Source organism: Nycticebus coucang, chromosome 17 (genome assembly GCF_027406575.1).
Source record: "Nycticebus coucang isolate mNycCou1 chromosome 17, mNycCou1.pri, whole genome shotgun sequence".
Classification (NCBI taxonomy): Eukaryota; Metazoa; Chordata; class Mammalia; order Primates; family Lorisidae; genus Nycticebus; species Nycticebus coucang.
This window is the reverse complement of record NC_069796.1, coordinates 75,794,348-75,821,624: the sequence shown is the minus strand read 5'-3', so window position 1 is coordinate 75,821,624 and position 27,277 is coordinate 75,794,348. Positions and strand designations below refer to the sequence as shown.

Genomic DNA, 27,277 nt, shown 5'->3' with positions numbered 1-27,277 from the left:
TGAGAGGCCGTCTCTAAAAAAATAAAAATAGCCAAGCATTTGTGGCAGGTGCCTATAATCCCAGCTACTCAGGAGGCTAAGGCAAGAGAATCGCTTAAGCCCAGAGGTTGCTGTGAGCTGTGACGCCATGGCACTCTACCAAGGGTGACAAAGTGAGACTCTGTCTCAAAAAAAAAAAAAATAAAATCTGTTAGAACCGTGTATCACTGCATGATTCAAAAATCAATGGCGCTTTGCTAGCATAGGTTACTTTAAAAATAAAATGCCATAAAAACAAAACGCATATGAAATTCTAGCCAGATACTATATATATATTTTTTTTAACAGAAAACTGAACAAAAGATTAGCTCTTTTTGTTACAAAAAGGACAATTGCAATTGAAATCAGGATCTTGGAGAGTTATTAGGACTTTCATGTTTCAAGTCTATTTATATAAACTTCTATACTGGATCACATACTATAATTTTGCATTCCTGTGAAAAAGATATAATAATAGCTTTTGATGGAATTAGAGTTGAAAGAAAACAGAAAAGATAGTAACTTTTGCACTATGGAATTTATTACACATACGCCACTACCTTAACCAGGGTTTTTAAGGTGTTTTCATAGTAAGAAATAAAATTTATGTTTATACCTGGTGTACATGAACATGTATATATATGTGTGTTTATAATTTGTGTGTGTGTATGTGCATGAATTAAAATGTTATTTGTATGTATTCATTTGGAAAAAAAACACTGCCATTTTTAATTGTAAGATACCATTGATAGTTAAGAAACATCTATTTCAGAGATGTTAATATGTGAAAAAAATGCATCTAAGAACTAATGTCATGAGGTATGTAGTATGTTTTAGTCGTTCTGTTCTATTTATTTTAAATGCTGTTTCCCTTAAGTTGATATTGTAAACTGTAATGGATTGCGGCCTCCAATTTGAAAAACAATTTTAAAACATAAATCTCGACTCCTACTTTTGCAAAAAAAAAAAAAACAAAAAACAGTAAAGGTGAATTTTAAATATAAATGTATAAAACTAAATAAAACTTTTAGACTGTTACATGGGAGAATATATTTATGACCTTAGAAGAAACATTTCATGACCAAGACACAGAAAGCACAAATTAATGAAGGACAAGATTGATAAATCAAAATTCATTAAAATTTATAACTTCTGTTCATCAAAAGATAACCATTAAGAGAATGAAAGGTTAAGCCATAGATTGAGACACAATCTTTGTAATGTTAGTAAATATATTTGAAAAAGACTTCATTCTAAAGTGTGTAAAGATTTTCTAGAAATCAATAAGTCGAAGTCTATAGTCATTTAAAATTATCCAAAAGTTTTTATATCCAAATGGCTAATAAATTTGTGAAAAGGTCCTCAACATCATTAGTTATCAGGAAAATTCAGATAAAAGCCATAGAGAGATACTAATGTATACCCAGCAGAATGTTAGAATTAAACAAAAAACAAATGAGAACTCATACCTAGTGAAGAGTGGCTAAAACTCACATATGCTGGTAGGAATAATTACTGTTTAGAATTACTTTGGAAAAGTGGCAGTGTATACTGTATGACTTAGCATTACCCATAGATAGCCCTGGCAGGATTGCATACACATGTGCATTTGCAAAAGGCATAGCAGAATTATTTTTAAATGCCAAAAGTGGAAGCAGCCATGTGTTCATCAGCCATAGAATGATTATATAATTTCTGAAATGTTATACAGCAGGGAAAGAGAATGAACTGTTACACTTAAGAATTTCAAGGTCAAGGATACAATGTTAAGCAAAAGAAGCCAGACTCACAAATATACAGTGCGCAGTGGCCTATTGGGAAGTGGCCACTTGAGAAGGCTGTGGTGAGAGGATTGCTTGAGGCAGGAATTTGAGACCCTGTTGGTTAAGAAAAAAAAAAAGAAGCTATGCATGATGGTACACGTCTCTGGTCCCAGCTACTCAAGAGGCTGAGGCAGGAGTGTTGCTTGAGTGCAGGAGTTTGAGGTTACACTAAAAAGTATGCAGTCATCGCTTGGAATCTGTAGGATATTGATTTGGTGGATGCCAAAATCTAGAGATGCTGAAGTCCCTTATATAAAATGGTATTATTCGGCATATAACCTGTACATGTCTTCTGGTATACTAAGAGGAATTATCTCTAAATTACTTATAATCCTAATATAACGTAAATGCTTTATGAATAGCTGTTATACCATAGTTAAAAAATGTATATACATATATATTTTTTTTTTTTTTTTTTTTTTGGTGGAGAGAGGCTTTATCCTGGTTCCATTACACCTTATTCTCACAGACCCTTCAGACACAAACTAAGGAAAACAAGTTCATGGTCTGCCCATGCATGGCTCAAGCCACTGAGAAGAAATACTGGGTGTAACTCCAGGAGCTTCAGGGCACCGACATTCTCGCCTCCTTTCAGCTAGCAGAGTGCCTGCCGTGCGCTGCTTTGCACCAAGGGTTAGCAGATGGGTGTGAGTGCAGTGCTGAGAGCCCCTCCTAACAAGCCTCCTTTCAGGGTCTTCTTGGCCGCGGCGGCGAAGCAGCACCGCAGGGCCTCGAACCCCCGCGCGCAGAGGTCCTTGCTCAGGCGGCCGCCCGGGGCCGTAGAGGCCTGCACGCACCTGCCGTACGCCGCGGCCTGCGCCGCCCAGGCTGCCAAGTGCTCGGGGAAGGCTCGCAGGCGGCTTCGCACGCGCCCCCACACCGCTCTGTTTGCGGACATGAGCGGCTCCTCCTGGCTCCCAAGGGCGCCACCGCGATAGGCCCGTCCTCTTCCGGTGTCCAGCGGCTTGATCAAAAAATGTATATATTTTTAATTGTTTGGAAAAATATTTTCAGTTATGTCAGTTGAATCCTCTGATGTGGAACTTGTAGATAGAGGGGGCATGCTGTGTATGATTTGAGTCTATTTATATAAAGTTCAGAAACAGGCAAAATGACAGTGTCAGTCATCAGAGAAATGCAAATCAAAACTAGTTGAGGTTATTACCTCACATTTGTTAAGGTGGCTCTTTTTAAGAAGAAAAAGCAAAACCAAAAAACCCAAAAGACAGCAAGGATTGGCCAGGGTGTAGAGAAATTAGAAGTCTTATGTACAGCTGGTAGGAATGCAAAATTGTAAGCCAGTATGTGAAACAGTATAGAGGTTCCTCAAAAAATTAAAAATGGAACCTGATCTAGATCTTCTGGGTATTTATCCAGAAGAATTGAAATCAGGATCTTGGAGAGTTATTAGGACTTTCATATTCATAATATAGTACGATTAGGGCGGCGCCTGTGGCTCAAGGAGTAGGGCACCGGTCCCATATGCCGGAGGTGGCGGGTTCAAACCCAGCCCCGGCCAAAAAAAAAAAAGAAAAAATATATAGTACAATTAACAATAGCCCAGAGTGGAAATAAAGTAAATGTCTGTCAGCAGATGAATGGGTTTAAAATATGGCATATACATACAATGGAATAATTCATCCTTTACAAAGAAGGAAACTAACTCAGTATGGCTCCATGGGTGACCCTAGAGGACACTATATTAAGTAAAATGAACCATTCATAAAACAACAAATACTGCATGATTCTGCTTACATGAACAGGTAATCTAGTAAAATTCATAGAAGCAAAGGTTGGAATGGTGATAGAGAATGGTGGTTGGAGGAGAGGGGCAACAGAGAGTTGCTAATCAATAGGTTTAACTTTTCTGTTATTTAAGATGAGTAAGTTTAGAGATTTGCTGCTGTACATTGTACCTGCATACTTAAAATTATCTGTTAAGGGGGTAGATCTCATGTTAAGTGTTCTTACACACACACAAAAAAAACAACCTGGCAAATCAATCTGTGGTGATGTTAAAAATAATAGTGATTACCTTTGAAGGGTTAATGATGGGGAGGTAATATGAAGGAGACATTAGGAGCCAGCCCTCATAATGTTCTTTATGTTGATCTTAATACTAGTTAACATTTGAGAATTTGGCTCTTTATTGTATTAATAAAAATAGTTTAAAAATATTTTTTTTCCTATCAGTGCCGTATTTTAATTTTTTTTTTTTTTTTTTTGAGACAGAATCGCACTGTGGCACCCTCCATAGAGTGGCATGGCATCACAGCTCACAGCAACCTCAAATTCCTAGGCTCAAGCGATTCTCCTGCCTCAGTCTCCCGAGTAGATGGGACTACAGGCGCCCGCCACAACGCCCAGCCATTTTTTGGGTTGCAGTTGTCGTTGTTCAGCAGGCCCAGGCCAGACTTGAACCTGCCAGCTCCGGTGCATGTGGCTGGCGCCCTACTCACTGAGCTATGGGCGCTGAGCCAGTATTTTAATGTATTTACTTATTTTTATAGACTTTATTTTTTAGAACAATTTTGAATTCATAGCAGAATTTGGAGAAAAGTAGATATCCCATGTATTTCTTGACTTCACACAAGCATAGCTTCTCCCATTTCAGCATGCCCCACCAGAGTGGTACTTTTGTTAAATTTGAACTTCATTGACACATCATTATTACCCAAAGTCCGTAATTTACATCACTCTTGCCATTGTACAATTCTGTGGGTTTGGACGAATGTATAATGATGTGAATGTCTACTATAATATCATACGGAGTAGTTTCATTACCTTAAAAATCCTCTGCACTGTGTGTACCAGATTTTTAAATCTTATTGTTGGACATTTATAATGTTTTCTTTATTTTCACATTATAAATTGCTATAGTTTCAATTTTATATAGGCCTACAATTCCTTGAGATAAATTGCTGTAAATTAAATTATGTCCAGTGTTATATAGTACTCTTTGAAGTTATGCATTGATAAATATTCCCTCAGAGATAACAATTTCTAATCCTTCCAGAAAGTCTGATTCCTATATATTAAGTAAAAGCTTTGCTGATTGGTGAAAAACTTTGTCTTTTTTGTTATTGTGGGTGTTCATTTTGGTGCCGTTTCTTTTTTAAATATCTTTTCTTTTTGCTTATTTGCTTATTAAGGCACTAATTTTGTTCTCCTAACTAATTTATTTTATTTACTTATTTTTTATTAAATCATAGCTGTGTACATCAATATGATCATGGGGCACCATACACTTGGTTCATAGAATATTTGACACATTTTCATCTCATCCTAACTAATTTATAAGATATCTTTATAAGGTATAATAAGTTATTTATCGTATGTTGCAATATTTCCCTTAATGTACACACATATTTATCATTAAAACTTACTGATTTTGAATATTTAGGATGTTCCCCTTGGCTTAAACATGTAATGATCTCTTCATGATATCTAACTGTATTTGAGATTGGTTCTATGGTATAAGATGCTATATTGATTTTTTAAAAATGATCCATGGAAAATTGAAAGTAATATATGGCCTCTTAAAGAATAGAAAGTTTGAGATATATCTGGAAAATCAAACTACCTTTTTTTTTTTTTTTGTCTACTTCCTCTATCAAAGATGGAAAGACTTGGGGCAGCTCCTGTGGCTCAAAGGAGGAGGGTGCTGGCCCCATATACCAGAGGTGGCGGGTTCAAACCCAGCCCCAGCCAAAACTGCAAAAAAAAAAAAAAAAAACAAAAAACAAAATAGGCCAAAGGGGTCTGAATGCAGGGTTAACGAACGTCCCAGGCTGGAAACGAAAAGATGGAAAGACTTGAAAATTAAAAAAAAATTTTTGGTGGCTCCTGTGGCTCAGTGAGTAGGGTGCCGTCTCCATATACCGAGGGTGGCGGGTTCAAACCCAGCCCCGGCTGAACTGCAACCAAAAAATAGCTGGGTGTTGTGACAGGCGCCCGTAATCCCAGCTGCTCAGGAGGCTGAGGCAGGAGAATCGCAGAAGCCCAAGAGCTAGAGGTTGCTGTGAGTCCTGTGACATCATGGCACTCTACTGAAGGCAGTAAAGTGAGACTCTGTCTCTACAAAAAAAAAAAAAAAAAAAAAAATTTTTTTTTCAATGTTTTTTCTTGATGTACTTTGTGAAATTTTATTAAATATATAAAAGCAGATAGTATTCTCTAAAAACCTTGCTTTTTAGAGATTTAAAAAAATTGTCATTCAGTGATTTGATTGAATATGGCTCTCCTTGCAATAATGACCTTTTGCTTCCCTTTTAATTTGACATTTCTGCAATGTTTTTGCTTCTTTCTTTTAGCCTTTTTGTGTGAATTTGATATTATGGGTACCCTTGTGGGTAGGGGAATTCCTGAATTCAACTTTGTCTTATTAAAGCATGCTGCTTGCAGTGCATTAAATTGATTTCATGGCTACAACTAGCAGTTGGAAAACACCTGAGACATATTCTTATGTATGGAAAGTACATTGACTTCTGGGTAGGATAGACTTAGGTGTAAATCCTGCATCTCTCATTTACTGGCCATGTGACTCTTAACCAGTTACTTGCTGTAGAATTTGCGGCATTTTTAAAGTAGGAAATTGATTCCTCCTATATAACTCAAAGTAGGGATTTTTCCAAGGTAAATATATTCTGTGTTAGGTAGTGGCACCTGTGGCAAAGGTACATCACTGCTCAGAGCCAGCTGTGCCTATTCACAAACTGAAAGAAAATGGAGACTAGGTCATTGCAACTAGTTTACCACTTTAGTTGATTGATTGTCCTGACACTAAGAAGATGGAGTGTATAAAAGAGATTCTGTGATTATTGAAATGCTATAAAGAAAGAAGGAATTCTAAGTAGTAGCTGGGATTCCATAGCAGATGCAGTGTTGCTATACTAAATAACCTAGCTGGTGCAAAATTTTTCAACACAATATTGTGTGACTTCTTAAAAAATGATGGTGTAGTGGAGTGTACTTTCCCAAGTTTTGTTTGGTTTTAAATAGAATTCAGTTTAAGAAATGTAATTTATGGGCGGCGCCTGTGGCTCAGTGTGTGGGGCGCTGGCCCCATATACCAAGGGCGGCGGGTTCAAACCCAGCCCTGGCCAAACTGCAACGAAGGATAGTGTGGCAGGCGCCTGTAGTCCCAGCTGCTCGGGAGGCTGAGGCAAGAAAATCACTTAAGCCCAGGAGTTGGAGGTTATTGTGAGCTGTGACACCATGGCACTCTACAGAGGGCAATAAAATGTCTCTTAAAAAAAAAAAAAAAAAGAAAGAAAGAAATGTAATTTACGTCTGGGTTACCTAGAATGCTTGCTACCTAGAAAGCATTTGTTTAGTGAGATGAGGCATTTTTGCCTGGGGTAGCAGTGTTAATAAAAGTGTACAGATTAAAAGGAAATATTTCAGCTAAGCTGTTTACCATATTCAGAGACTACCCTACATGTATTCTCAGTTGTTTTTTAAACAGCAGTGTGGAATCCTCTTTCATTAGACACATTTGTGATCAGTGGTCTAAATTTTTCAAATCTAACTGTGAGGGTAATGTAGATCTGACTAATTGAAATAACAAACCATCAAACCAATTGTCCTTAGTATGGAATTCTCACGCTCAGAATTCTGTTTATGAAGACAGAGCAACTTCTTGTGCCTGTCTGTGTTTTCCTTTGCGAATACACTTGTGGAAAAGTGTATTTAAAACAAGATTGGGATTTTCATTGTGCTGCAAATAGCTGAAGTGGATATACAGTATAACTGGGGGAGGAGGAGCGTCATATAGATAGTATTGAGTCTAGGTTTACGTCCTGGCACTTATTTGATGCATAACACCAGGAATTTTGCATAACATTTCCAAGCCATAGTTCCCTTAATCTGTGAAATAAGATATATGTATTATCTCGCAGGGTCATTGTAAGGATTAGAGATAATTTATTTAAGTTTCTAACATAGCACCTGGCTATCATAGGCAGTCATTAAATAGTAATTATTATTATCACTATTCCTCTGTGGAGCTATTAGGTAAAGTATATAGATGATCATATTTCTAATATTCAGTTACAGATGGTATTCATAAATTTCACTTAAAAAAATACCCAGGAACAGACTATTAGAGTCCAGTGGTATTTGGTGGTTCTAAAATAACACGTACTAGGATGGAGTCTGTCAGTGCAGCTTCATTACTTAGGGTGGTGCTACCAGATTGACTAATTATTTTGCCATAATAGTGATTTTGGAGCATATAGATCACAATTACTTGGAGAATATTAAAAAAAAGAAATACACATGCCTAGGCTTCATCCATTCCATGGTCAGCTGTACATATGGATTCATGCTCTTTAGCTCATTCACACCCCAGGTCCATGGACCTCTAGTAAAGAATTCACGATATTATGGCTTTCTACCTATGAATTTAATGGTAAGCAGGACATACTCCTAAATGTAGATACTAACAACTCAGTTGGCCTTGGTAAGATCAAGCATATTGTCATGGGAGCCAAGAAAAGATGCCAAAGGAGAAAGAAGTACTAATTACATGGGTTTCATATGTTTTTCCAAGGAGGGAAGTTAATGGGATTATATTCCTAAAGCACTGGTTTTCATGTGGAGAGGGTGGGGTAGTCCCTCTCCCCTGGGAACATTTGACAATCTGGAAACATTTTTGGTTGTTAGGATTGGAGGGGAGATTTGAGAGGCGCTAACTGGCACAGGTAGAGGCCAGGGATGCTGCTAATATCCTGTAACACACATGGCACCTCTCACAACAAAGAATCATTCTTCCCAAAAACGTCAGTAGGACCAAAGTTGCCCTGCCCTCGGGTCCAGCTGCTTCTTCGCAGACAGTAAGCTTCATTAGTAGTATCAGAATAGGGTGGTTTGCATTTTAACCTATTTACATATTATTCTTTTGGGCAGATGTAGAAGGAAAGAAATGATGAGAAGGGTAGGAAGTGAAAAAGCCTGATTGGTATTTCAAAGAATTTTTCTTTCTCATAAGTGTTGGAGACTTAAAGAGGATTTCAGCTGTCAAATTGGCCATGCTTCCACATGACAGTATGAATACAGAGAACTACCTTTATTTTCTCTTGGGAGGCTCATTGTTTTTTCTTACCTCACCTTTTGAACCTGTGATCCTTTTGTCTGTTGCCTTTAAGGAATAAAATTCAAAGTGATTTATAAAAAAAAGTATGGCTGGGATGGCGCCTGTGGCTCAAGGAGTAGGGCACGGGTCCCATATGCCGGAGGTGGTGGGTTCAAACCCAGCCTTGGCCAAAAACCACAAAAAAAAAAAAAAAAAAAAGTATGGCTTATATAATAGAATTTTCTGTTCTTGCCTGCTATCAGTATTTATTCCCAGGATCGTATATATAGGTAGAGTATCCCTTATCTGAAATGCTTGGGACCAGAAGTCTATGGGTTTCATATTTTTTTCAGATTTTGAAATATCTGTATTATACTTAACCTCTGTTAAGCACCCAAATCCAAAACTCTGAAGTCTAGGGTGTTTGATGAGTATTTCCTTTGAGTGTAATGTTGGTGCTCAAAACGTTCTGAATTTTAGATTTGTCATGCTCAATATGTAGCAGGTGATGAGAATGATGGTAAGGAGTAGGAGGAAAGCAGGCATTTCTCTTTACTCAGAATTATTTGGTGAAGTGAGAAGAAGGAATTATGCTGTGCTATTGCTGTAGTTCAGTGTTTGCCAATTATGTGTTGAGCTATTATTGATAGAATTACATGAAAGGGGATGTTAGTGTCCAACAAACTTGGGAAAGCTGGATTGAGTTAATTTAGCTTGATTTTTAAATTACAGTACAAGGGTGGGGCCTTTAGTATCTTAATGGAGTACAGTGTTACCGCTAAGAGAGAATGAGAGACAGCTAGAACAGAGGGTGTAGGCAGCGTTTCTCAAACCTAGTTAGACCCTGGGACCCTTTTTTTTCTCTGAACATCTCTTGTGTCACCTGGAATCCTCTTTGAAAACGATCATCTGAGCACTGTAGCTTGAAAGTAGCATTTTATCTATGATGTCTTTTCCTGAAGTCTTTATAAGAGAAGTTGGAAAAATACATGGGATGGTGGAATTGTTCCAGCCCCCCAGGGTTTTATTAAATACAATTTTATTATAATGTATATCTTTTTTTTTTTTTTTAAATCAAGCCTTTAGAGAATAGATGCTGCTTTCTTCAGAGGGGCTGTTTTCTTCTCATCTGTATAAGTAAATATCATTTCTCTTTTTTGGAACAAGCGAAAGGAAGGATTAAATTTTTTCACTGTAATGACAGTTATAGTACACAGGGGCTTCCTCCTTGAGTGAAGAAAATATTAAGGTCACAGTAGCTCTGGAGGATTCAGGGTCCTATATTCCAAAAGTGTGTAGTTGAAACATATATACATTCCTCATACATTTCTTCTGGGGTGCCTGGAAACATGGGAATGAGGACTCACTTCCCACCTGTCTTCCTCTCAATTCCTCATCACTATGTGTTCAAACTTTCATGTTTCCAGCTGTTCTTCTTTCTCCTTGCCATTCTTAGGACCTTGTGACATTGCAAGATGGCTTTGTAAGTACCGCCCTCAGGGAATGTGTATTGAGTCACTGTTTCCACTTTGTTTATTTCCTTAAGGAAAACTGCTGGCTTTATTAATTCCTAGGTCCCTTCTAGATAGCAATAAAAAGAAAATGACTTGGCGAGACCTTCATAAATAACTACCTCTGTTTTCCTATTCTCCATCCCCTTCTTCCTATTCAGGATTATTCATTGATTCTACCACTCCAGCCCTGTTGGACCCTTGGACAAACTGCCTCTTTCTTTAGCTCATGGCTGCCTTTTACGAGCCCCACCCTTCTGTCCTCTTCCCCATCACAGACATTAGTGCTGTGGGACTTGCACGATTTTATTGGGGAAGCCAATGGATTTTCCCCATAGTTAGCCATCTGGAGCCATGCTTTTAAAATCTCCGAAATTAGAAAAGTGTGAGAAGATAACACTTGAAGAGGAAGGTAGCATCTTCAAAGCAGGGAGTAAAGTAATATGTTTTTAAATGCCTGTTTCTCACCGAGTGTTGTGGTGAATATTCTCAGTCCCCACAACCACTCTGGGTGGTTAATATTTGTTTCAGCACTAAAATAACTTGCTCAAGGTCACATACATACACACAGTAAGTGAGTGATCAAATCAGGAATCAAACTTCTTTGTCTTTAGTTTCAAATCCTTTGGCTTTACCACTGCATGGTACTGCATCCGTGATCAGAGCCAGCTGTGTGACTTGTAGAGAAACGTGTTCAATGACGATTCTTTTGCCATCACCTATACTGGGTATCTTCAAATGGATTGTTTAGAAATACAGTGTGGGTCCAAACATTTTAGAACTTGAAGAACACAAAAAAATAGGGAAAACTTGAAAGAGAGCCTAATCTGCCAAAGCAATAAATAGGATCTTGTAAACTGATTGCTTCAATTAGTATCATTCTTTTTTTTTTTTTTTTTTGAGACAGAGCTTCAAGCTGTCACCCTAGGTAGAGTGCTGTAGCATCACAGCTCACAGCAACCTCCAACTCCCGGGCTTAGGCGATTCTTTTGCCTCAGCCTCCCACGTAGCTGGGACTACAGGTGCCCGCCACAGTGTCCGGCTATTTTTTGGTTATAGTTGTCATTGTTGTTTGGCAGGCCCAAGCTGGATTCGAACCCGTCAGCTCTGGTGTATGTGGCTGGCACCTTAGCTACTTGAGCTACAGGTGCCGAGCCCAATTAGTATCATTCTGAATAACATTATGGGAAAGATATTATAGTTTAAATTTTGTACCTCAGTGTTAGGATTTAGATTTGGGAGGGAATCTTAGGTTGCTATCCATACATGAGTTGTTCCTCTTTTCAGAGCACAACTCTCCCACTTCCCCCTTCTCATTAAGTTTCCATTTAGCCATTAGGCAGGAGCTTCAAAAGGGAAAAATCCAATCATGTATAATCTCCAGTTAATAGGCATCTATTGAGCGACTAGGTCACCAGAAAGAGTAATTACACAGTGCTTCTTTGTGCAGTAAACACAAAAATCAAAAGCTAATACATCCCCAAGGCCAGATTGTTACTGGCTAACAGCATCCTCCTCTTCAGGGGAAAAGTTGGGGTACCCACGGTGGGCATGCTTGGTAGGGGAGATTGCAAAGCCATTCCAGAAAAACAAGGCTATCAAAGGAGAAAAGAGGAGGCAGGGGGGCTTCCAAGGCTTTGCCATTCCTAATTGCTGACTTTAGGGGTGGATTACTGATGGCAGACATTTTAGAAAATGTAATCATTGGAAACTTTCTGGGTTTCTGGGATTTCTTGCCTTAGTAAAAGTAACAGTGATGACTGAGGTCTAGTTTCAGCCCCCCTCCCACAATTTAGCCTGTTTTCTAAGCACACACAACCTAAATAAAGATTTTATGCTTACTATCTAGCCACTAACTTTATTGATTATGAAAGATGAGCGAGCACATTTCCATTGACCCAAAATAGCATTGTGTTAGTCACAAGCCAAACATTTCTTGGGTTTGTGTTGGTACACTCTAGTTTGGGTTTTCAAAATTATTTCTTATAGTTATTTAGGATTTTTAAAGTCGGCATAATTCAAATAACCTGTTTTTCCCCCCTTAGAACACTTCAGTAATGGAAGATCAAAATGAAGATGAGTCCCCAAAGAAAAATACTCTTTGGCAGGTAGGAATGACGGCGCACAGATAAGGTAGCAGTTGACTTAACTGTAGATAAGATGCTCCCTCATTGTCCTCAATGAAATCAAGAGCCAAGCACTTTTGTTTTCTTTTCTACAGTTTTGCTAGTTTCAAAATCTATCCTAATTTATATTCTTTTGCTTAGGGACTATCATTAGAAATAGTAAAAAATTTCACAAAGATTTTGAAGTGGCTGTAGCCTAAAATGTTCAGTGGCCACTGTTTAAGCCACAGACAGACAACGTTGGCATCCTTTGTTACCAGAACGGCCCCATGTCACACACCGATGTATATGTTGGTGGCTCTTTCTCCTTTTGCTCCTGACCTCACTCTTTTTCTGCTGTTTCCATTGGCTTACTCTTTCATTTTAAACTCAGTCTCTTCTCCTGGATGTGTTTTAAAGTTTGTTAGTTTTATTCCCAATCCCTCAGGGTTTGTTTTCATTTATTTGTTTTTTTGTTTGTTTGTTTTGGGAGTGAGGCGCAAGTAGCCTTTCGTGATTTGGTGTTTTCATTAACGGTTATGATACGCACGGTCATTCCCTTCATGGAGACACAATTAAAAGCAAAACAAATTTCAATCGGAAGAGAATAATGGATAAAAAGTTCTCTGGGTTCATTTGATTTGAAACTAAAGTGGATTAGTTAGCAAGAATAAACTGCGCCCAACAGATTTAAGATAAAATGAAACAAAGCAAAACAATTCTAGGAAGAGCTTGCTAGGCTGAGCGGGTGGTTGGAAATAGAATGTTGAAAATGTGCGATAGAATAGTGTCGTGTTCATGGCACTATTCCAGTATTTTTTTTGCACAGTGTATACAGACTGAATTGTGTATCCTCCTTTATGTTTATTATTTTGCAGTAGGATTCTCTTCAGTTAGTATTGATTTTGCAGTTGGCAGTGGTTCTTAACGAAACTTTTAGTTTTTCTTTCATCTATCTTCCAGTCAACTAGTAAATAGTTACGCAAATACTCCAGGGAGGTTGGATGGTTAGGAACTCTTGTGTAAATGAAATAACCCTTTTGCTTATAAAATGATAGTACATAAATACAAGTTAACCATCATATTTAATCTGTTGTGAAAATATTATTTTGGCAAGTTATGATGAAAAAATATAGAAATAACATAAGAAGGAAAACCTTTCTACAGAGCTTTCTTTCTCAAGATAAGGCACTTTTGGTATTTTGTTGTTGACTGTTGATGTGTTTCCTCCTCTCACAAATTATTGTGATCATAGTGCTGTGTAAAATTCTGGATCTTGCCTCTTGCTCTTTAATATTGTTTCATAGACATGTTCTCTTCCTATCACTGTCTTAGTGTATAAACCTAATTTCAATGATTACATTATAGCACTTTGTGTAGATGCATAGTTTGGTTGAAACAGTTTCCTAAAATTGGCCAGTTATTTCTAATTTTTCTCTGTTGTGTTGTATATATCTTTATGCTTAAAAGCAGCACAGATGCCCCTTATACTTGCCAATATTTATTACAACAAATGATGTTCACTTTGTGTTTTGAACTTTTATTTTTGGGGTGGGGGGGTCCTGTTGTGTCTTACTACAAACAAAATTTTAAAAGTGTTCAATGCTGCCCCCTGGTGGTACTAGCTTTCCTTCACCCAAATTACAAGGGAAAAAGCATTACTAACAATGGGGTGATTAAGATAAATTGGGTGGAAGATAGATGGCTTGTGACCGTATACCTCTAAATGTACACCTGAGAACTTACTTCACATATGAAATTTATAAGATTTTTATCAAGAAAGACTAAAAACTTTTTGAGTATTTACAAAGAAGGCCTTTTTTCAGGGATAGGTTCAGTCTACTTTAAGTTAGGGTATATATACTGATAATGAAAGCTCTGGGTTCTTTCTATGTAAGACTTCTGAGATAAGTTTCTAGTGGAATTAATGGGCATGTGTAATTCAATTCTGTTCTCACAATTCTCTTGTATATTGTTCCTTCTGGTGTCAAACATGAAGAGGCTATCAGAAGAGTGATGGACAGATGGCTTGGCAAATGTTCACCAGAAGTATTGAAGTTATTTTGTTTTTAAACAGGGAAGTTACTGACCCTCCTAGTGTCAGTAGACGTGGCTTGAGTCTAGTGATTCAGATTATTTTTGATGCTATTATACAGATAGAATACATATAATTTCATTTAAAAAATACTGATCTTATACAAACACATGCAGGTAGATTTGATGGAGAAATGCATTGTTAGCATATATGCTGAGTCTGTGGGTTATTCATAAATCACCTATATAAGATGTGGAACTTTTTAGACATACATAGTTTATCTTGGGTCACTTTCTGAGAAGGCAATCAAAAGAAGGGAAGGAAAATCTCTGAACTATTTTTGTCAGCACCTTAGTACCTGAGAAGACAGTGTGGAGGAAATTTAGACTGTTGAATAAAATGCAGCTTTTGTATTGAATTGCTTTCAGGTTTCCACACAACACTGTTTGTTGTCTCTGATATACAGAACAGTGGTTCTCATCGGGTGGTCCCTAAAGTGTAGTCCCTGGACCAGCTGCATCAGCATCACTTGGGACCTTGTTAGAAATACAGATCTGGGGCTCTACTCAAGACCAATAAAATCAGAACGTTTTGGGTGGGTCCACTAATTTGTGTGCTAACAAGCAAATCGTCTTGTTATTATGATGCTAGGCCCAACTGTGAGAACTGTTAGCATAGGCCAGGCGTGGTGGCTCATGCCTATAATCCTAACACTTGGGAGGGCAAGGTATATGGATTGTTTGAGCTCACAGGTTCGAGACCAGCCTAAGCCTGAGAGAGACCCCTCTCTAAAAATAGCTGGGCATTGTGGTGGGTGCCTGTAGTCCCAGCTACTTGGGAGGCTAAGGCAAGAGAATTGCTTGAGCCCAAGAGTTAGAGGTTGCTGTGAGCTATGACACCACAGCACTCCACAGAGGGCGACACAATGAGACTCTGTCTCAAAAAAAGAAAAGAAGGAACTGTTAATATAGATGTATAATAACCACTAGCATAGAGCATATAGTTAACTTTGAGAAAGTAAAACAGTCTTAATAATTAGTTGCCACTTTGCCAACTTGAGCAGTTCTTCTAAGGTGGTTATCTATAACATTAGTTTTCTAATAACAGTATGATTTTGGAATAAGCATTTTGAAAAATGATGATTTAAGATGCCATTTACCTTTAGGAATAGCTATAACCTTGGCATTTTTTTGTAGTCACTAATTTGAGGACATGGGATCTGATTACATTTTTAATTACTTCCTGAATGAATTAATAAAGGAATGCATTTGGCTTTAGGGTGAAACTGACATTTTAAGATTAAATACACAGGGTAAAAAATGTTTCTAATGAAATATTAATTAGATTTCTTTCCCATGTTAAACTAATTATTTTTTTGTTTTTCTAAAATAGATAAGTAATGGAACATCATCTGTGATCGTCTCCAGAAAGAGGCCATCAGAAGGAAACTATCAAAAAGAAAAAGACTTGTGTATTAAATATTTTGACCAGTGGTCTGAATCAGATCAAGTGGAATTTGTGGAACATCTTATTTCACGAATGTGTCATTATCAGCATGGACATATTAACTCTTACCTAAAGCCCATGTTGCAGCGGGACTTTATTACCGCTTTACCAGGTAACTGTACTTGTGTTTTAAAAAGCTAAGGAGTGAAAGAATGCTCAGCCTAAGGGCCTAGTGGGAACTGAGTAGACTGTTTCTGAAATGAATGAATAGTACTGTGTGAGACATTTCTTTGGGGCACATACTTTATTTTTAATATATGCACTTGAGGGAATTATAATCCAGCATCTATCTAGGAAATGTGTAGGCATTTTCTTTAATTAATAGTGTTGATCTTTGGCCAATGCTATTGCTTCATTTAGTTTGTTTAATGAGTTAATGCTCTGCTTTTTATTTGGATATATTCTACATATAGCTATACCTTGCCTTTATGTATAATTAAAAAAATAATATGGCATTCCTTTTCCTTCAGTTTGTGTGCCTGGAAAGTACCTTAAATTTTAGGATGTTTGTTTGAATGTGAAGTGACATTTTTGGAATAGCAAAAATGTATTGGGAAAACTGGTAACTTATCTTTGATACGTTTTTCAAAAATCGTTTCTACATACCTCACCATCCTTCCTGCCATCTCTCTCATACATACCACAAACACACACAAACACACACTCCCCTCTCACACAGACTTCTCTGGTTTTCTTCCATTTTTAATACTAAATTTATTTTTTAGGTTCAGAACAAAATTGAATAGAAAATACAAAAAATTCCCACATCCTCCCCAACTCCCTCCCACACACAGCCTGTCCCATTATCAATATCCTACAGCAGAGTAATACATTTGTTATGATTCATGAATCGATACTGATGCATCATTATTACCCCAAATCCACAGTTTATTTTAGTATTGACTTTTGGTATATAATATTAACATACACATTTTATAGGTTTGAAGAAATGTATAACAACATGTGTCCACAATAATAGTGTCATAGAATAGTTTCACTGTGTTCTGCCTACCAACCCCCTCTTCTTAAGACATTTTTTTTATTGGCTCTATTCTGTACCACTTTTTTGGGGGGAGGAGACAGAGTCTCACCGTGTCACCCTGGGTAGAGTGCCGTGGTGTTACAGCTCACAGCAACCTCAAACTCCTGGGCTTAAGCAGTTCTCCTGCCCCAGCCTCCCAAGAAGCTGGGACCACTGGCCCCCGCCACAATGCCTGGCTATTTTTTTGGTTGTAGTTGTCATTGTTGTTCAGCAGGCCCAGGCTGGATTCGAACCCACCAGGTCTGGTGTATGTGGCTGGTGCCCTAGCCACTGAGCTACAGGCTCCAAGCCTGTACCACTTTTTTTGAGACAGGGGGTCTCACTATGTTGCCTAGGGTGGCCTGGAACTCCTGGGCTCAAATGATCCTTCCACTTCAGTCTTCTGAGTAGTTGGACTGTAGGTGTGCACCACCACACCTGGTCAGTTTTTCTTGTTTTCTTTGTAAAGATCAGGTCTTGCTGTGTTGCTTAGGCTGGTCTTGAACTCCTGACCTCAAGTGATCCTATTGCCTCAGACTCCAGTGAGGTTCCAGCACTGCACAGAGAGAGGATTTGATTTTTGATCATGCATGAATTGTTTTCTGTTTCTAGACTTCTTTCTATATTCTTTAAAAATTTTTTCCACTTAAATTTGGCTGGGAAAGATACAGAGATTCCACTTTTGAAGAGAATGCTGGCCAGAACATTTTCCTGTGATGTCCTGTCAGTACAGTATGGTAGTCAACAACTGGCATAGCTGGGTAGGCCTAGAAGCAGCCAGGGATGAATCAGTGCCATTGCCAACACCCTACTCCTTGTCAGAAGTACTGATGGCCCCTCAAAGAGTAGCTCCTCCCTATGCTCTCTAGTTTGTGGGAGAACGTCAGGACTCCATGCTCAAGTATGTCCTCAGCAAATGGGTTCTGGTTCAGATCTCAAGCCTGCAAATTGATAGATCAGCTTCTAATTTCTAATCCCTCTCCTAAAACTTAGAAAATTTTTGACTCCTCTCTTCTTTTTATGCTGAAGCGTAGCACAACTTACCCATTTCTTCCATTAGAATATCTGGAAAAAAAAAATGAACCCTCTTTAGAATCATCACTTTTAATTGCTGAACAGGATCTTAGCCATTACCCAGTAGCTGAGGAACAGAAATTGGGTGAGATGCCCACAGTCATACATCTTGGTTATTGTGAGTGATAGTAAGATTTGATTCAAAAGCTCATGTGGAGACTGAGGAAAATTCCTTAAATTGGCACTAAATGTTGAATAACATGGATTATAACCCAATGCAGTAATACTCACTTTTAATTATGAGAAAGAGAAAGACATGTGCTTTTGATTGAGAGAGAGAGAGAATATTATGGGTGAATGGACGTAGGCTAAGTATACTGGTGACGAAGCTCCTCTATCTGTGCAGCGCTGGAACCCATAAGAATCTTAGAGATTCAGGTTGCATGTCACACCAGAAAAAGACAAGATAGTTTTTTGAGTTGAAAGTTGTACTTGTTCCTCATAAATGCTTTTTACTAAATGAGGTTATGCCTCCCTTTTGCTCAAGGAAATCTGTTTTTTTTTCTCTACAGTTTTGGTTTTCCTTTTTTCCCTGTAATTTGCTCCTCAAACCTTTTAAGAGTACCAGGGAACTCACCTTATATTTGTGGAATAGCCACAAGGTGGCAGTGTTGAAGTTCTCTTGATTTGCATGTTACACAGTTCAGAGGCAACCCCTCCCTCCTTTTGGGAGTGTACAGTCTTGGAGAGGGAGGCAGAACAGATGAACATGTGTTATGTATATAAATATGGTTAGTATAATTGCATACAATTCAGTTTTCATTATAGTGAATTTTAAGGCATTGTCCATATCTCTGTTAAAGTAGAATTTTTGTGGTATTGAATATTACATGAAATGAATGGACCATTGGCTGGGATGTGGAAATATTTCTGTTAAAATGCTATTTGTTTTAACAAGATTTGATCTGAACATATATACATATGTCAGTATATATCATACACATGAATCTAATAGCTGGGGACAAGTTGATTGTGTTAGTGTCTAGTAGACTTGGATTAAACCTGGCATTAGTACCTTAACACAGATCCTGAGTTAAGAGCATTATTGGAGAAATAGGTCCATCTCTGTGTTCATACTTAAGAATAATAATGTGTGGAACAATTTAGGAATCATCATACTAGTTTCACTTTTACTATATTAGTAATATCATACTAGTTATCCTTATAGTATAGATCATCTTGAGTTTGAATTTTTACTCTATTGAAATTAACAGTCAACTTAAGACTTGTTTGATTGTGAAAACAATTAGTTCCATAAAATTTGTCTATAGTTTTTGCTTTTTAATGCTTATGTGACTATTGTACCTGTCACTGTTCAGAAAATGGAGAATGTTTGTAGTCTCTGACTCTTTTGGCTGAGTGGAAAAAGTGATAATTATGATGTCCTTTTCAGAAAATCATGGTAAATGTTTAGTCTGCAATGTCAGTTTCTGCAGGCGAAATTTGTGGTTTATAAAAACTGCTGTTAACAGGAACATTCATAGCATTTAAAGTAGAGGCAGATTGTACTTCAAAAAAGGGTGATAAGCATTGGTGATCCATTTAGTGAGGTAAGCAACTAAGAATTTTGAAACACTTGATTTCCTGGCCATGGTTTATTCATTTGTCTTATCCCCTAGTGAGGGTGATAAATCCTTATGGACTATAAATATGACAGAGACTAGATCAAGGATCTTGGGAGATGGTGGAGGAACCAGGCCATAGCTAAGGCTTCAGGTTGTGTGCAGGGCCAAAGACCCAGTAGGACAGTGACAAGAGCATGGATGTTTCATTTAGACAGGCCCTCAGTTTGAATCCTAGCTTTTTATAGCCTCAGTTTCCTCACTTATCTGGGAATAATTATACTACATGGGATGTTACTAGGATTAAAGGTAATGTGTTAGAGTGTGCCTGGCACCTAGTGGGTACTGTGACGATGGCAGCTTATAAAAGAAAAATGCCCAGAGAGGCAGGAAATACCTGCTTCTCCAGAAGTAGTAAGATTTATAGCTAAGAATTTTTAATTATTCATCTACTAAATCTGAATTGATTGATCCTGACATAATATAGGTGTGTATGCCACTTTGTTCTTTTGTTTCCTGAATGTTTTATGGAGAAAGATGTTGGACTTTTTTGACCTGGGCTTCTGTTCACTTCATTTCTGTCTGTGCCTTAGGTTGTGTTTTCCAAGTGAAAGGTATCCATCAGAGAACTGTTGCTGTCAGGAATTGTATGTTTTCTTTACAAAATGTTTCCAACTTGAGATTTTACAACCATATCTGTGACTGAGACAGCGGTGATGGGTGGGGAAGGAAGTTTCTTTGCAACTACTCTTTGAAATGCATTTCCAAAATAATAAAAGTTTCTGTAATTGTATGATCTAAGCAGTTGTGTTAAAATTAGCTGTAGTCAAGGGCATTGAACTGACATTTGAATTTCATTTTGATACAGTGTTATTTACATATTGAGCTTTGAAATATGTGCATTTTAATTGTTTTAATTTATTATTGAAATTTTTCCAGACTTTCATCTGGTGCCTGTAATTAGCAGCAGCAGCACTTATTTTTATTTATTTATTTATTTATTTTTTGAGACAGTCTCACTGTGTCACCCTTGGTAGAGTGCTGTGAGGTCATAGCTCACGGCAATCTCAAACTCTTGGGCTTAAGTGATTCTTTTCCCTCAATCTCCCAAGTAGCTGGGACTACAGGCACCCGCCACAATGCCCAGCTGTTTGTTTTTTTTTGCAGTTGTCGTTGTTTTAGCAGGCCCTGGCTGGGTTCGAACCCGCCAGCCTCGGTGTATATGGCCAGCGCCCTACCCACTGAGCTACGGGTGCTGCCGCAGCAGCACTTCTTCAGTAATGTGTGTGCCGTATTATAGTCTCAGTTTTCTAAGACTGTAATGTGTCCACTTGTTGCCTTGGGGAGTAGGGCGGTGGGGGGGGGATAGAGGAGTCTCAGGGTGATAGAATGGTGAGAGCCCGACATAGGTACTTAAGAAAATATTTACTAGCACCTCAAAGCACTTTTTAGCCCAGGCACGTGGACCACCTTATTCAATAACTTGTTAGTCCTAAATAAACTTGAAACTGGAAAGTTACAAGGTCTGCATGGCTTCTGGGGATGACTACTCTAAGGTGCCTGAAAAGAGATTGCATGATTCCTATTCTTCCCCTGTACATAAACATGAGACTTATACCAAGAAAATAGAGTGGGCTTAGCTTTTTGCTAGAGAAGATGTGCAATATTTTCTCTGCAGAAAGTAACAAGAATACTGTATATCCTCCTTGACCATTGATACCAACTGAGGGTATTTAGGGGAGAGGGCGGGAGACCAAAGACTTCACATTTGTTGAGTACCTATTACGTATCTGGCTCCTTATGTATATTACCTTATTAACCTTTCCAACAAGGTTGAGAGATTCCTTCTATGTCAAATAAAGGTATTGAGAGGACCTATTTCAGAGGGTTATTTTGCAGATTATAAGAGTTAATCCATTCCGGGCATTTACTGTTATTTCTGTATTTTGGAAGACTAAGATCCAAAAGGAAAATTGATTTGCTTCAGGTCACACAACTCGTAGTTGACAGCACTGATTCAGCCCATATTATCTGACTTTATAACCAGGGCATTCTCTACAAGACTAAAACATGCTGCCTCCCAAGCACATTTAAAGTATTAATCAAAGAAAGCAGATTTAGGCTGGGCAAGGTGGCTCACACCTGTAATCCTAGCACTCTGGGAGGCTGAGGAGGGTGGATAGCTTGAGCTCACAAGTTTGAGACCAGCAAGCAAGACCTCGTCTCTACTAAAATTAGAAAAACTGAGGCAAGAGGGTCGCTTGAGCCCAAGAATTGGAGGTTGCTTTGAGCTATGACGCCCCAGCACACTGTCCAGGGTGACAGCTTGAGACTCTATCTTAAAAAAAAAAAAGCGTATCTAATTTCATAGATATGATTGAGATTTTCCTTAATTGGCCTAATGGCATTTGAGAGAGAAAGAAATATGTATGTGGGTCATTATAAAAGTTTTAAGACAGACCGTAAGTGTGGTCCCTTGTTTCGCTGTCAAGAAACACAGTTGACAGCATCCTTTCTAATCCAGCCATGCAAGTTTCCACTTCCTTAACTTATCGGTGTTGCTGGGAGGGCTTCATTTGTTTCTCCCCATGGGGATTTTATGATTCTCAATTTTTGTGTATCTCAAAATGTTCTGAATGACCCACATATTAGTAAGGGATTTACTTATATAAAGATTCATTGACAGCCTTGTTGTGAGCATTTGATGTGTTGAGGGGTGATCAAAGAGGACTAAGAGGGATGTAATTGCTATAAACCAGTAATTCCCAACATGTCAGTATTATATGATGGCACTTGTTTAAAAATGTAGATTCCTGGCCCTTACCATCTGGACAGTCTGATTCACTAGGTCAGGAGGCGGCCTGGGAAATCTGTTCTGAAAACCACTAAGTGATTCAGATACAACCACATAGGCTCTACTGCAGTGGTTTTCAACCTTTCTAATGCCGCAATGTATTTTCATTATTAAAAAGGGGTCGCGACCCACAGGTTGAGAACCGCTGCTCTACGGGCTCATAGACCACCCAGTGAGGTAGAAGATTTGAGTGCTGCTTCCTCAGTTCAGATACAGACGACAGGGTTGTTGCAGCTATTAAAGACTATAAAGGCAACTGTCTAGTGCACTTCTTGCTGTTTGTTCCATCTCTCAGAGAGCAGAGGCCTCAAGAGGAAAATTGGTTAGGCCGGGCATGGGGGCTCATGCCTGTAATCCTAGCACTCTGAAAGACTGAGGCAGGTAGATTGCCTGAGCCAGAGCGAGACTCTGTCTCTAAAAAATAGCGGGCTTTGTGGCGGGTGCCTATAGTCCCAGCCACTTGGGAGGCTGAGAGAATCGCTTAAGCCCAAGAGTTTGAGATTGCTGTGAGCTGTGACGCCATAGCACTCTACTGTGGGTGACAAATTGGGACTTTTGTCTCAAAAAGAAAAAAAGGAGGAAAATTGGTTTGGGGTGTATTTATAATGACTTAGGAAAATTATTTGGGGTGTGTTTATAATGACTTAGGAAGATCATGTTAGTGGCTATATTTAAATATTAAGTATAGAAACTAGAAAAGTAAGACAAGGACCCCAGAATTAGAAAAATTGAAAAAAAGCTAAATCTATTAGCCCATGGCAAGAGACTGTAAATGAGGAGAACTCTGATGGGTAATTTGTCAGTCCTAGGGACGGAGAGGTACAAGTAGAACCCCACGTGAGTATCCTTGGATTTGCCTGATTTTGTATAAACACAGAAGATGGAGGAAAGGGGCATATAATCATGGGGATACACAGGAAGGTGGCCTGAGAGAGTTGAAAATAAACAAAATAACCAACTATTTGAAGTCAGATTATACAAAATGAAGGGGTAGTGTGCTTACAATAGATGTATAGTGATAATAGAAAGAAACAGCATATTTTTATTCTCTTTTAACATGTTTTTCCTCCCAATAAGAATAATGACTTTAAAACAAGAAAGAATAGAAAAGTTGTAGTTAAGAAAGATGTGATGGATGATACTCAGTGATCACATAGTTCCTATAAACAAGTTGGCCTAAATAGGTACATATATTATATACCAGGACAGTGGTTATATAAAACCTGTGGTTGTAGTTTCAGAATTTTGGAACGTTGAAGTAATCAAAAACCTGTAGGGGAGAGTGCCTGGGTACAGTTGCGCCCTGTGCAACTTGAGAACTAGAGAAGGTCCATTTGGGGGCTGTAGCTGTTAAATTCAATATTGCACTCTAGCAGAATTCTTAGATGAATTTCAGAAGCTAATCAGCATCTCAAAAGATTGTGTGTGGTTGTGTAAGCCTAGAAGGAGGTATACAGAATGTTAAAAGCCATTATCTCTGGAATAAGGACTTTAAAGTTTTAAAAATTTTTGCTTATATACATTTTGTGATTTTTAAAAAAATAGTTGAATATTCATGAATATATTCATGAATTGAATATGTTAAAGAGGGACCCAAAGCAGCTAGTGCCAACATGTAAACAAAAAATTGCAATACCAGCTTTACATAGTAAATACCATTAAGAGAACAAACAGAGATTCACCTCATTTCCTTTTTGGATAAGGTTATCAGATTAGTAGTTCAGAAGTAATGACGTAAAGATGGTAGGGTCTTCCTGGGGCAATTTCTCCAAATGTCTCTGAGGACTAAGTAGAGAGACAGGTCTGGGCAGTAGTATACACGGGTAATTACAGACCCAGTGGTTTAGTTTTGTTAACGAATACATCAGTGGCAGCCTGGAGAGAAGTAACTGGTGTCATGGGTGCTGTCCTTGGTTCTGACCCACTTAACATCGTTTGCCAACAACTGAGGTTAAAGACTTAGTACATTAGTCCATCATGCAGATCTGGTGTGGAAACCTGCTTTTCTGGATGACAATAATCAGATTCTAGAGAGTGATGGGATGGGTCAGATAAATCTTTGAAGGTGAATCGTAGTCGGTATAAAAATAAATTCCTGCACAGATCTGTTCCCTACCTTTCCAACTAGGTGTATAAGTACAGAATTAGAAATTATTTTAGTAGATGTTCTTTAGAGAAAGGCCTAGGATTTTATTTTAACTTATGACTACCTTAAGAGTCTATTGTGATATGACTATTAGATGAAGGCAGTGCAGTAATACATTAACTGTAATATAAAGATCAGTGCAAAACAGGATAGTGGTCCCAGTGTAGTCTTCATTGTCAGATCATATTTGGGTATTAAATCTAGTCCAAAGTGGGAGAATTTTTTTATTTTTATTTTTTTGTAGAGACAGAGTCTCACTTTTTCGCTCTTGGTGGAGTGCCGTGGCATCACACAGTTCACAGCAACCTCCAACTCCTGGGCTTAGGCGATTCTCTTGCCTCAGCCTCCCGAGTAGCTGGGAGTACAGGCACCTGCCACAACGCCCGACTATTTTTTTGTTGCAGTTTGGCTGGGGCCAGGTTTGAACCCACCACCCTCGGTATATGGGGCCAGTGCCCTACCCGGTGAGCCACAGGCACTGCCCTAAAGTGGGAGAATTTGTATACAAAGATCCTGGAAACCATAATCAACAGGGTAACAATAGTCATTCTTTGAGTAGAAGAAAATGTAAGGCATTTTTAATGCATCATCTCATTTTTAAGATTTTCAAAACAAATTATTATCCCTATTTTATACAGATGGGGAAACAGGTTCTGAAAGTTTAATGATTTATCTATACTTGGTCTTTAAACACCAAGTTTAGTGCAACTATACTGCTTCTATTAGTTTTGAAAAAGAGCAAATATTAACTGTGTAGAATGTTTTGTGGTCTTTAAAATCTTTTCATGGGACTGTTTGATTCGATTCTTATAGATGGCATGAGAAAGGGCAGTTGTTAACTAGTGAGTATCATTTTGTATGATGGAAAATCAAGGGTGAGAGTTCACAGGTGGCAACAGTGCTGACCATAGTGATCTTCCCATTGTGAAGGTCAGGGAGAGGCTGAATTTTGAGTGGTTGTCTTTGAGAGGACCCTGGTGTTGTCCTGGTGGGTCAAACCCAGTAACCTCCCCTGCTTTTGAGGCTTTTTACTGTCTATTTAGAAATTGAAAGTGGATATCCAGAAGAGGGAGAAAGTACATCTCTAGCACAACTGACTTTAACTCTTGGACTTTTAGTAAGTTTTTTTTTTTTTTTTTTTTTGCGGGGGGTGGGGGGGGTTGAGACAGTTTTAACTTTGTTGCCCTTGGTAGAGTGCTGTGGCCTCATAGTTCACAGTAACCTTGGGCTCAAGCAATCCTCTTGCCTCAGCCTCCTGAGTAGCTGGGACTACAGGTGCCCGCCACAATGCCCAGCTATTTTTAGAGATGAGGTCTCACTCTGGCTCAGTCTGGTCTTGAACCTCTGAGCTCAGGCAATCTACCCGCCTCGGCCTCCCAGAGTGCTAGGATTACAGATTCGAGGAATTCACAGAGGGCATGGATTAATGGGATACAATTTGTTATGAGAGACCAGTGAATTAGAGGGGGATAAATAAAAACTTTGAAGCATGAAATTTGAGTTCTAGGCTTGGCTTTACCAGTGAGTAATGTAAAACCTTGAATGCTTTACTTATTTGTACCCCATCTATAAAATTTAGGACATCCTTACACCATAGAAGTTTTGTAAAAATTATATAAAAGACAATGAAAATAAATCTTTTATCATAATATCTGACAAATATGGAACTGTCCAAGGTCAGATTTTACACACAAAGAACAGTTGCTATCAATTTTTTAAATCATAAAAAGTCAGAACCAGAAATACAATGTATATATGTTATGTACGCGTGCATTTATTTATCTATAGTACTTTTGATATTACTTGAGTATTTTACCTAATTCAGGATTTCTTTATTCCTCTTATCTTTAAGGAAATGATGGCCTGTACATTTCTGTCTCCCTTCCCATTCCTTTGTTTCCTTTTCTGTTTTGTAGAGCAAGGCTTAGATCACATAGCAGAAAACATTCTTTCCTACCTGGATGCCAGGTCTCTGTGTGCAGCAGAGCTGGTATGTAAAGAATGGCAGCGAGTGATCTCAGAAGGAATGCTTTGGAAGAAGCTGATTGAACGAATGGTACGCACTGATCCTCTATGGAAGGGACTTTCAGAAAGAAGAGGGTGGTAAGTGCTTGGATTGCTTGTTCCCTTGAAAAAGATTTGACATAGGGTCAAAGAAGCATGAAATTTGAAGTCTAGGCTTGGCTTTACCACTTGATTACACTGAAAAGCAAATGTACTTGTAAATGTATTGGCCTGTTTTAAAAAAGGGGGGAAAAAAGTTAAACCTGTTAGAATTTTCCCTTCTGAAATATGAATTTGTTTATATTTATTAACATTTAGGAAGTATTGTGTAGTTTGAATGGGTGTTTTGACTTTTCAAAGCTATGTGTGTATGTTTTTTCTTAGGTCATGGTACTATTACCAAAATAATAGATAAGGTGAAAGAAAATATGAGAAAGTCAAGAGACCATTTTGCTGCTTGTTACTTCTTCTGGTTGAGAATATGGAAGGCACAGCAAGAGGATTTCTCAGAGGAAACCCCTTAACTTAAATGCAGCTTTATCC

The 27,277-nt window shown here is 38.3% G+C and overlaps 2 protein-coding genes across 7 annotated transcripts in view; one reads left to right on the top strand and one right to left on the bottom strand.

Annotated features, from left to right (window-relative positions):
- Positions 1-27,277, top strand: part of FBXW11 (F-box and WD repeat domain containing 11) — a 142,223-nt gene that overhangs the window by 72,859 nt on the left and 42,087 nt on the right. For 4 of the 6 annotated variants that reach the window (XM_053567356.1, XM_053567353.1, XM_053567357.1 and 1 more), the window contains 3 exons: positions 12,473-12,535; positions 15,960-16,185; positions 26,647-26,833. In XM_053567356.1, the coding sequence (XP_053423331.1) occupies positions 12,473-12,535; positions 15,960-16,185; positions 26,647-26,833 (476 nt within the window). The remainder of the gene's footprint in view (positions 1-12,472; positions 12,536-15,959; positions 16,186-26,646; positions 26,834-27,277) is intronic. The other 2 variants (XM_053567355.1, XM_053567358.1) reach the window with 1 other exon arrangement.
- On the bottom strand, positions 2,278-2,778 carry LOC128569235 (NADH dehydrogenase [ubiquinone] 1 alpha subcomplex assembly factor 8-like). The gene has a single exon (XM_053567363.1). The coding sequence runs from the start codon at positions 2,737-2,739 to the stop codon at positions 2,476-2,478; it is 264 nt and encodes an 87-aa protein (XP_053423338.1). The 5' UTR covers positions 2,740-2,778; the 3' UTR covers positions 2,278-2,475.

Excerpts from the sequence above, each read along its gene's own strand:
- LOC128569235 (XM_053567363.1), bottom strand. The coding sequence starts at position 2,739 with ATGTCCGCAAACAGAGCGGTGTGGGGGCGCGTGCGAAGCCGCCTGCGA.